The 11,784-nt window shown below is 44.1% G+C and overlaps 1 protein-coding gene across 1 annotated transcript in view; it reads left to right on the plus strand.

Annotated features, from left to right (window-relative positions):
* Positions 1–10,630: 10,630 nt before the first annotated feature.
* Positions 10,631–11,784, plus strand: part of ARHGAP23 (Rho GTPase activating protein 23) — a 121,534-nt gene continuing 120,380 nt past the window's right edge. The window contains exon 1 of the mRNA XM_074261325.1: positions 10,631–10,654. Coding sequence (XP_074117426.1) covers positions 10,646–10,654 — 9 coding nt within the window. The 5' untranslated portion in view covers positions 10,631–10,645. The remainder of the gene's footprint in view (positions 10,655–11,784) is intronic.

Consider the following 11,784-nt stretch of genomic DNA (forward strand, 5'->3'; position numbering starts at 1 on the left):
TCAAGTAGGAACATATGGCATTTGACAGATGTCTGTTTATAATAAGTGCTAATGTTTACATCATTCACTTTATATTATATATTTATATTATATCCTATTACAAAACCTTTTTGAGGTGTCTATTCCAGATATTATCTTCATTTTACAGATGAGAAAACTGAGATCCAGAGAGAAAAGGCGATTGGCCAGTTTTCGTACTTGTCCAAGTTGGGAATTTGAAAAATTTCTACTTCCTCTTTGTTCTGACTCTGCCTGTTTCCTTTCTGCCCATAAAAAGTGGAAATTACTTCAGGCCATTGACAAAAAAGCCTCCCTATCACCAGATTTATAGGCACAAGACTTAAGGGTGGGAAGGAGAAGTAAAGAAAAGGAAGAAATTTGTTGTGGAACATGATCACTGAGTCGAGAGATCCCAAGATGTCTTGCTCAAGCAAGTTGCTAGTGGAGTTCCAATTTGTTTTAGAGAATAGTGGATCTCTATTGTATCATTTCTATTGGTTCATCCTCTGTTCCATACTGTTTATTTGATAAACTGGAAACTTTTAAAAAAGCTGCACTGATTCCAAACTCAATCCCAATTCATTTTGGGAATTAAATATTTTTGTAGGTTCTAATGGAGGAGGAGGAGTAGCAGAATCTGTGAAGTGGTATAAAGTGTTATCCCATTTAAATTTCCTTTTGTCCTGCAAAACATGAATAATAATCTGCTCTCTTCATACAGTATTTCCATGACATTTCCCTCTGTCATGAGAGGATGAGGATGTTGAATACCATACAACTAAAAAGCGTGAGGGTTTCCAGAGTTTGCTTCATTAGTTTTTCTCTACAAAACAGGAGGCAGTGAAAAGGAAAAGCCAAGTCTGAAATTCAGCAACCACCACAAAGGACAAAGTGCTGAGGCATTTGATAACTACTTACAAGAACCTTCAGCACTATAACTATGACACTTAGACTTTCTTATATTTTAATCTGGATCTTTTGAAATTTAGGTTGCTCCCACGATCCTCAGGACAAGAGCAAGCTAAACTCTTGAGTATAAAGTTAAAATAAAAATTTCAAGTTTCTCTGATTTACCTTGACTCGTTCATTATTGCTGCATTTTTTCCTCCATAAATAGTCAATTGAGCAGTAAGCAAGCTGATCTGTGGAAAGAGACTATCCACCAAATCTCCCAGAAATTCACGGAGCATCTTGTGAAGACTCACACTCGTGTGCCAGTTCAGAGGACCTAACCAGCTGCTGTGGCAACCACAATAGATGGTTTTTTTGTAAACAAGGAATAAATTGCTTTTTTAAAAAATGATATCTATCTGGTAGGTAGCTATTTTGTACAGGAGACCTACTAAATTCATAGACTTAATCTAATGTCTCCACTTTTCACAGCTTACAGTTTGGTGGTGACAGCATTAATTCTGATTCATGATAGGGCAGCTAGGTGGTGCTGTGGATAGAATCTGGAGTCAGGAAAGCTCATTTTCATGAATTTAAATCCAGCCTCAGACACTAGCTGTGTGACCTGGGCAAATCATTCACCCTGTTTGCCTCAGTTTCTCATCTGAGCTAGAGAAGGAAATGGCAAATTACTCCAGTATCTTTGCCAAGAAAACTCCAAAATGGGATCACTAAGAATCGGACGACTAAAACAACCAGACAATAAAAAATTCATAATATTGGCATTGGGTTAGCTGACGTTCAGCCTTTGATATTAAAGGCCAAAAAAAATTTAGGCAGAAGAATGTTTAACCTAGAAAACTTCAGTCAGCATATGTTTTCAATGCTAATTATAAGTAGTCTTTGTCTTTTAGAATCTGTATATTCCAACACCAAAATAGTTAGTAATTCATGGGTTTTTTTTTTTGTTGTTGTTGTTTGTTTTTTACTCTTTAGCTTATTTTCCAAACAAATGGCAGTTTTCAACATTCACCCTTGGAAAACCTTGTGTTCCACTTTTTTTTCCTCCTTTCTCCCCATCCACTCCCTTAGACAAGTAATACAATATATGTTAAACATGTATAATTCTATATATCATGTTTATTTTAAATTTCAAATGAAATTAGGTTCCTTTTTAAAAATATGCCATAAATTTTTTGTTTTTTTAAAAACTCATTTAGATGGGTAATTTCCCTACTATTCCATATTTTTTTGTTATACATAGGATTTGAGCTATGATATAGCGTACCATAGATTAGTCCTGTTGACTTCAAGGAAACTAAAGCCCAGAGGACCTAAATAAGTTGTCCAGAGCAAATAAAATGATGCCAAAAGACTCCTTTCCAAATTCCAGCAAGATGATGATTTTCAGTTTCAGCAAGCATTCTATTTAGTGCCTGTTCCATTCCAGCATTGTGCTAAGCAGTTGGGATACATAGACAAGAATAAGAAAGTAATTCCTGCCATAATGGAGGTTAAAATCTACTGGTTCATTACATGGATTTTTGAGAGTAGTTCACCAATATAAAAAAAAAAGTAACCATTTGGAACTGCCAATCCAGTGCAGCTCTTTTAGAAAACAGTTGGGAAATACTCAAATGAAATGACTAAACTGTCCATACTCTGACCCAGAGATTCCACTACTAAACATATAACCCAGAGAGGTCACTGTTAAGGACCCTATGTGCAACAAAATATAACACTTTTTTTTGGTAGCCAAGGACTGGAAATATGTTTATCAACTGGGGAATAAATAAGATTGTGTGAATATAATGGAATATTACTGTGTTGTAAAAAGCAACAAATATTATGAATAAAGGACATCTCATGCTGAAAGAAGATCCAAGAAAACAAAATACATAATGACTACAACAAATATACAGAGAGCATATATACAGGGTTCAGCAACCACAAAAATCAAAAGTGACTACTGCAAAGTTATCAAAAATAATACTAAAATTTTCCCTTAATGGTAGACTGGAGACAACTAAGCCTGGGAGAGATTTTTTTTCTTTTTTCTTTTTTTTTTTTTTTTGATGAATTATTTTAATGAAATATATAACAGTAATTTTTTTTCTTCTACCCTCTTTTTGAATATTATTAAGGTCCCAAGTTTCAAGTACCACACTGGAAAATTTTAAAGAATTTCAGAATCCCCTCAGATGCCTCTAATTCTATTACGCTTGGGGAAAAAAATGAAATATACTAAACAAATTAGGATCTTTCAGAATGATTAGCATTTTCAAGTATCAGTTCAGGAATTCATTATTTCCTGTTGGTTTACTGTGTGTTAGTGGAAAGTTATTTAATTGGTTACTGAATCAGAACAACCTTTGTTGACAAAAAGTACGAATAGACAAAACTTTCTTTTCCCTGGTGGCTTTAAATAAAAAGAAGAAATGGTATGAACTGGATGGGGAAGTAGCTATGGCATCAGGAGCTTGCTGCTATCATTTGGTGATACCACCCAGCCTCCACCAGAACCCCGGTTTTTGGGGGTTTATACATGACCTTGCAAGTTGCAAATGACTAGATGAACCCCAAAATATCCAGTAACTAGATCCACAGCAGTCTTTCAGTAGCCATAGCTGCTGAGCTTGGTATAGGTATGACCTTTTTTTCTCTTAAAAAGCAAACACAAAACCCTGCTTCTTTTAGCACGTCTAGAAATTCTTTTGGGGCTTGTGTCCAATCTGCACACAGAACGGAAGTTTTGCTTGTAAATGTTTTCAATTTGTTTTCCTCTGAGTTTGTCTTGAGATTCCCTGGCACCATAGTAACTTTTTATGATTGGGTTAATTTTTCCAGCTGATTTCTTGACTTTAGACTTTATATTAGTGTTGGATTCTGCTCCCTTCTGAGTGCGTGGGAGGAGGGGGTAGCTGGTCTCAATGCCCTTTATGTCTTTTTGCTGATTTCATAGCTCAGTTGGGGGGGGGGGGGGAGGCACTTAAGTTTGGTGCTTCCAACATTGTGTAATCCAGGGAGAGGTCTGGTCTCTTCCCTTCTGGTCTGGGCCTTTGTTTTCTTGAGACCATGACTGCTCCTGCTGGCCCTGGAACTGGATAACGGACAGCAGGAAAACCAAATGGATGTGTGAAAGGACAGGTTAATTCTCCGAGAGCCTCCACAGCTGTGGATAATATCGGAAGGGGCTGCAAGGCAGCCCAGGTGTTGCAGACTGGGAACGAGATAAGCTGGAGGGAGATCAGAGAACAGCAACTACCTCTCAGTCTCCTTGTGTCACCCTCTTTCACAAGGGGAGATCCATTCTGCAGGTCTGGGTTGGATCTCCAAGCAGTCGTTGTCATGTGTCTCCCGTGTATTCCCACATATGTGGGTTCCTGGGATCTTTTTCTGCTCAGGTCTTCAGTTCCCCGGGCACTGGGATGCTCCCTGACAATGCTACTGCCATTATCATCACCAGGAGCTGTTGCTGCAGCTCTGGTCTCCTGGTTCCCCATCCCAGTGTACACAGAACTCCCTAAGTTGGTTTGGGCTGAAAAGTCACTCATTAGGACTTTTTCTGGGCTTTCCTAAATTTCTAGGATTTGCAAAGCACCGTGGCTACTGTAGAGGTTCTGGGGGAGCTTTGGCAGTTGTGTCCCTCCACTGTCATAACTCCCTAAAGAGTCCCAACCTGCTGGACCCAACCTAGCAGTGAATGGAGTCAGGAGTTCTACAAACTGGGGATGGCTGACTCATCTGCTGGGACACATTCAAGAGGGAATCTCGTTGGAGGGAATGGTTGGGAATCGCCACTCGACATTGGGGTCCACTGAGATGGTGAAGAAAAAGCGCGCTCTTAGTTTGGGAAGTTTATAATCTTTTGTCTTTGCTTCTTGATGAGAATTGATTAACTGATGTTGAGTAGAGATCAACTGGACAATCAATATGTCCCTCCGAATTATCTCCCTAGAACTTGGAGAGAAGCAGCAGCTGTGCTCTAACCTGCTGAATGTGGATTAAGAGCCAACCCCAGGGAGTGTATGCTGCATAAGGAATTTGTATTTTGTTCAGAAGGCAGTAAGGAAGTCACCCAGAGACACAAAAATGATGTGCACAAATAGATGCTGAAGACTTGTTCAGTGAATGAGTAAATGACTAGATAAATCTCCCTTTTCATCCTAAAGCTTCCTTGATACCACTCAGTAAAAGGGATCCCTTTTGCCTGGAATTTATCAAACCACTCTGACCTCTTCTATGTATTTAATCATTTTCTATTTTTTTGTGACATAGCTATTTGTGTATCCCTATTTATCTGGAAGCTGCTTGAAGGCAGCAGACCACATCTTGATGCGTTTTGTCTTGCTTAGTGCCCAGCAGAATGCCTTGAATACAGATTTTAAATAAGCATTTGTTCAATGGGATTGCTCAGAGCTAGTAGGACTCTTGCAGATAATCAACATTGATTTGTAAATGGAGAAACGGAGGCCCAGGATGGATAAGTAACTTGTCAAAAGTCACACAGGTAAATAAGGTGCTGAGTGGTTGAAAAGAGTTGCTGGTTCTTTGAAATCCTGCTCAAGAGTCAGCAGGAGTATTGGGAGTATCTTTAAAAGTAACCTTTAGAAAAGGACCCATATGGACAGAAATACTTATAGCAGCTCTTTTTGTGGCGACAATGAATTGAAGATTTAAGGGGATACTCCTCAGTTGAGGAATGATTAAACTGAATGACTGTGATGCAATACCATTGTGCTATAAGAAATGACAAAGCAGGATAGTTTCAGGAAAGACTTAGATGAACTGATGCAAAATGAAATGAGCAGAACCAGGAGAGCACTGTACACAGTAATAATGTAACAGGGATCAATTGTGAAAGACTTAGCTAGTATAATCAGTACAATGATCAATCATATATATATATATATATATATATATATATATATATATATAATGTTATATGTAAAACCATATAGTATATATAATATGTATGTGTACACACACATACACACAATTCCAAAGTACTCATGGACAATAAAGCTTTCCACCTCCAGAAAACTGACGAACTCTGAATGTGAATTGAAACTTTTTTTCCTCTTACATTATTTTTATTGCTTTAAAAAAATTTTGCAACACAGTTAATATGGAAATACTTTTTGCACACTTTCACTTGGATAATTAATATCCTGTTGCTTCCTGGAAAGTGGGAAAGAATTGGCAACTCAAAAATTAAAGAAAAACAAAGGTTAAAATAAAATATATATATATATATATATTTAAAGTACATAAAATTCTTATGTATTACTTTTAGAACTGTGAGAAGAAAAAGAAGAGGAGCCTTTAGAAGAGGCACGTAATTACCACAGAGAGATAGAAGTAGGGTTCGGCGGGGGTAAGAAACTGGTAAAAGAAAGAAGAGCCCTTTGAGGAATAGAAATTAAACCCAATAGAAAAAAAGAGATATTGGAGGCGAGATGCAGGGGCTTCTGTGGCAGACTTCCTCTGCCATCTAGTGGCCAGTGTGAGATCTATTATCCCAGGTATATGGGATTCTTGGAAAGGCATTTTTACCTGACCCATAGCCATTACTTTTTTCTTTCCATGGACCTCTTCTGGGGGAGAGTGTACATCAGTTGAAAGGCAGCTGAATTTTACCTTCTTTGTGGCTCTGCTGAGGAGCCAGGACGCTTCCATCATATGAAGCCGGATTGCCAGAGCTGGAAAGGACCTTTGAGACCATTTTAGTCGAGTTCCACGGAAGGTGAGAAGGGAGGGAGCTTTCTTGATGCTTTCTATGATCTCAGGCAGAGAAGACTGACAGCCTGGAGGTGAGATAAGATTCTTCCATCTCCCCCTCCAAATTCCCCCCTCCCTACAACTGAATAATTAAATGTGTGCTGAATGTCTAAAAGTGTCCATAGGAGATGCTATATCTTTTTACATCCCAAAAACATAAATGGGATATAATGTCCCATAGCCTAATACCTTCTTGGAAAGTTGGGATGTGAGCCCCAAAGCCGTTTGTTTGTCTTCCATTTCTCTCCTTACCACCACTCCCCCAAACCTGCTCTCCTTCTCCCTCCAGAGAGAACTGTCATTTCCCAGTACATCTGGAATGATGTTGTTGTTGCATCATGTCTGACTTTTGTTTTTATAAAAAAAAAATGGCATCTGGGATGGATTTAGCCCCAGCTAATCCTTGGGGAGGGGGACACTGACAGGAACCCAGGGAAAGTGTACATTAGATAGTTGCTTTCACTGCAAACCCAGAACCCTTCCAGCCAGTAGCGATCTTAAACCCTGCCAGCACCCTCCCTGATACCCCTCTTCACATACACACACACACCCTTCCTCTGGCCTCCCCCTCAACTCTTCCTTTCACAGGCTTTGCGATCTCAGCTCTCCCTCACCAGGATTGCATCATCTTTGGCTTTGTTCACCAAACAGCAGGTGGAGACTAGGAGGAGGACTGAGGCTGTCTGCCCCCTTTCTTCCTCCTATCTCTATTCCTTAGTCCTCCGTCATTTTCCCCCATCCATCCTTGTCTCTTCCAAGATATCCCAGCAGCTTCCTCCCTTGCCTTCTGCTCCCAGACTCAGCCCTTCCCTTTACCTCCAAGAAATAAACACAGCAGTAGAGGGAAGAACGACGTCAAATAAAAGTCGGTAAAGCCAGGATTTATAAGCTACTCCAATTGTTCTAATTCCCACCTGGTCCCTGGTATGTCTGTTAGAAGCCTGGTGAATGTAAGTTAATTAAACAAATATTTTCTGGCCGAGAGGCAGCTTGGAAAGTAGCTAGAAAGCTGACTCCTGACTTCAGTCCCTACCTCTAACACAGACTGTCTGGCCCTAGGCTAGTTAGTCTCTTAACCTTCCAGTGCTCTAAATAACTCTCCAGGACTCTTGAGTAGTAGAGCTAGTACCAACCTGCTGTGGTAGAGGGAATTTTCTCCCCCAGAAGTTCCCAGATGAGTAAATTCATAGGCAGCAGCCTCTATCCCTCTGTCTATAGCGTGTAATCGTTTCTTTGTGTATATATTGTCTCCTCAACCCCTCAAGGGAATATAAAGCTCTTGAGGGTGGGAGACTATTTAAAAAAAATTTTTTTTTTGCTTGGGTGAAAGTTTCCTCAATGGAATATCAATTAAACTACAGGTCTACTTCTCCCCTTCCTATGTACCAGGTAATGAAAACAAAGGTCATACAGCTAAAGTAAAGAGCAGAGAGTAGTTAAAAGTGCTGATGGCTCTTTGTCTGAAATTATAGCCTTACTCTGGGTCAAAGGGAAACCTCTTTTGCTTAAGGAGAGGTACCAACTATGGAGAGGATGTCAAATGGGGATAGGAAACTCACGTTCTCCTGGTCTCCTCTTCGAGTCTGTTCATCTGCCCACCACCACAGCACTCTGCACTGGAGAAGATTCTGAAGGTCATCTTCACTAACCCGGCCCCCGGCCCCCGGCCCCTGCCTGTCACTTCTTCCCTCATGCTGATCTGGGGGTCTTCTCAGCCCGGGCTTGAGAAGAGGAGACACCCGATTAGTTGTCTGTCTGAGCAAGTCTCCCTTCTTGGTCTCTTAGAACAGACTCTGTCTGAAGGGACAAAGGGACCCATTGACCCCTTAGCCTTGTGACCCCACCCATGTCTATCATCCCCCTCCCCCCCCAGCTCCACTGCCAATTGACACAGACTCTTGGATGGCTTAGTGGCCACCAGGCAAAAAGAGGGCATAGGAGGGAAGTTGAGAGGACTGTGCCAACCATCTGGGGGACATCAAGGGCCATGACCGCCAGAGCCCTGGAAGCTGGGCGGAGGGAGGGAAGTAGAACTAAAGGGATCTGGATTAATTTTTCAGGGGAAGGCCCCAAGGCTTCTGGTTAGAGCCATAAGTAGGAAACTATAAGTGTCCCTTCTTTCAAGTTGATACTGTCAATGGCCAAGTCACTCATGGGGGTGGAGGAATCTAGCCCAGTGAGGGGGGAATGGGGGAGTCAGACTCCTCCTCCTCTCTTTCCCTGGCCCAAAACTAAGTTGCCCCCGGGGAGCTCTGGGCCTCCCTGCCCCTGGTCTACATTCCTGCCTCCCTCACCCCAGCACCCCCACACATACCCTGCCCATAAAGCCCCCTTTGTCTCCATTCTCTCCCTTCCAGGAGCACAAAAGATTTCCAACTTTCTCCCTGTCTCTGTTGTGGTGACCTCCCCCAGTCTCCCCACTCCAGAGCCCGACTGTGGGGTAGAGGGAGGAGGGGAACTAGAACCAAGTTACCAGAACAAAAAGGACTTGTCCCTTTTTACCCCGAATAGTGTCCTAGCTGAGGGAGCGGTCTGGGCAGAGAGTCTACCTCCTTGACACACATGGCTCCCTTCTTCTCTCAGTCCCAGCTCTGCTGCCCCCCTCCACACTCCATCACTGGGTACCCCCACTTTGGGCAGAGGGCCCATCTCTCACATGCCTACTCATGTGACGTCCTTTTGACTCTGGCTTGCCCATCCAGGCTGGATGTTTCAGGCGACAAGGGCAGAATGGTTGGCTTAAGGGACACCACCCCAACAACCTCTTCTTTGGCAGCCTAGGATGGGAGAAAAGCCCATTTTAATTAACCCTTTAGTGTCTCAGTAAGACCCAGAGCCAATGTCCCCTTGCTAGAGCAGCACAATTTCCTTCAGGCAGCTGGGCCGCGCTGCCAAAACCGGGTTCTTTGGATGCTGGCCAGGGACTCTGGCCCCTGCTGCCCCTTCTGTGGGACTGAGAAAGTAATGTGGATTACCCTCTTAAGAGAGGCAGCAGTGGATAGAGTCGGCCTCTGACACTGGCTGGGACTCTAGTCCAATAGATGATGTTCTTGCTTTAGGGTAGGAGGGTATAGCCCCTTTCCCTACTGTCCTAAGCACTCAAGACACAGCCCAACTGTCCTTAGTCTGTGCTCCCATCCTCACGCCGAATCACAGTATAAACACAGGGAATTTGGGGGGGGGATTATTTATGCCCCCCACTCCTTAAAGCCTTAGGGGACAAATTTTGGTAAATGACTAAATTGAAGACTGGTACAAAACTGAGTCTTGTCTAGAGTTAGTCCAGTCCTCCTTATCCCATGGAAATCTTCCAGCCGGCAAGACCATTTGCCAGATCTTCCAAATCAAGTTTGTTTTCCACAAAAGAGAAGAAATTTGCTGAACGAAGGGATGGTGGGTCCGTGAGCTCTGGGCCTTCTGTGTCTCAGTCTAGCCTTTGACAACGAATGATCCCCCATCTGACTCCCCATGAACCCCTCCCTACTTTTCCCCCCATTGAAGAGGTGGCAGCTTTATTTATTCGTGGAGATTGAGTTCCGTGACCCCTGAGAAGGTGATGATGGGCCTTTCCTTTGGAGAATCCCTCTCCTTCCTTCCCCGAGCCGGCAACCGCAAGACTCGTCTGCAGCCCCCCTCCCCTCAGTGCAGACGGAAAGCAAGGTGCAAAAAGGGGTGAGGGTATGGGTGGGGTCTGGGTTAACGTGTGTGAGTGTGTGTGAGATGCTTTCATCAAAGAGGGGCGGGCAGAGGGGCGGGGCCTGGAAGGAAGGGGATGGGAAGGGGCAGTTGGTGTGCCAGACATCGGCAGCTGCTTTTCTGCTCCTCCGTGGCCGCGGCTGCCTGGTGCTGGTGCTGGCACTGTCCGGCCCTAGGCTGGGGACAAGACCTCGGTGGGCACGGCTGCATGGAGCCACCGCTGCCTCCGGCGCCCTCTCCGGCTGGCTGGGCAAGGGTGGCATAGAGAGGGCGCGACATGGAGCAGGTAGGAACGGTGGAGGGTGGGAGGGAAGATGGGAGAGAGGGAGATTTTACTAGTCGGAATATCTGCTGGAGTCTGGGGATGGCCAGAGCGGAGAGTCCTTGGGGGCGGGGGAAAGGCCGCTCCCAGCTCGAGCTGGTGGGGGCGGGGCCGTGAGGGTAGCCTTGGGCATGGGCGGGAAGGATGCTGGCTGGTGAGGAAGGGGTTGATGTGACACAGACTGGCATCTCCGTATCTCTCTCTCTCTCTCTCTCTCTCTCTCTCTCTCTCTCTCTCTCTCTCTCTCTCTTCCTCTCTCTCATCTCTCTCTGTCTCTCTCTCTGTCTGTCTGTCTGTCTCTCTCTCTCCATCTCTCTCTGTCTCTGTCTCTCTCTCTCTCTCTTTCTCTCTCTCTCCCCTTCTCTCTCTCTCTCTCTCTCTCTCTTCTCTCTCTCTCCTCTCTCTCTCTCTCTCTCCTCCTCTCTTCATCTCTCTCTGTCTCTCTCTCTCTCTGTCTGTCTGTCTCTCTCTCTCCATCTCTCTCATCTCTCTCTCTCCATATCTCATCTCTCTCTCTCCCTCTCCCTCTTTCTCTGTCTCTGTCTCTCTGTCTCTCTCCATCTCTCTCATCTCTCTCTCTCCATATCTCATCTCTCTCTCTTCCTCTCCCTCTCTCTCTGTCTCTCTCTCTTTCCATCTCTCTCTCTCCATCTCTCTCATCTGTCTCTGTCTCTCTCTCTCTCTGTCTCTCTGTCTCTCTCTCTTCTCTCTCTCTGTCTCTGTCTCTGTCTCTCTGTCTCTCTGTCTCTGTCTCTCTCTCTCTCTCTGTCTCTGTCTCTCTCTCACTCTGTCTCTGTCTCTCTCTGTGTCTCTCTCTGTCTCTGTCTCTCTGTCTCTGTCTCTCTCTCTCTGTCTCTGTCTCTCTGTCTCTGTCTTCTCTCTCTGTCTCTGTCTCTGTCTCTCTCTCTCTCTCTCTCTCTCTCTCTCTCTCTCTCTCTCTCTCTCTCTCTCTCTCTCTCTCTCTCTCCCCTCCCTCCCTCCCTCCCTCCCTCCCCTCTCCCTCTCTCTCTCTCTCTCTCTCTCACACACACACACATTCCCCACGGTACTTCAGGGTAAGCCGCCGCTATGCTCCCTCCTCCCCCCTTTAGTCA

This window comes from Sminthopsis crassicaudata, chromosome 4 (assembly GCF_048593235.1).
Source record: "Sminthopsis crassicaudata isolate SCR6 chromosome 4, ASM4859323v1, whole genome shotgun sequence".
In the NCBI taxonomy this organism is placed as follows: Eukaryota; Metazoa; Chordata; class Mammalia; order Dasyuromorphia; family Dasyuridae; genus Sminthopsis; species Sminthopsis crassicaudata.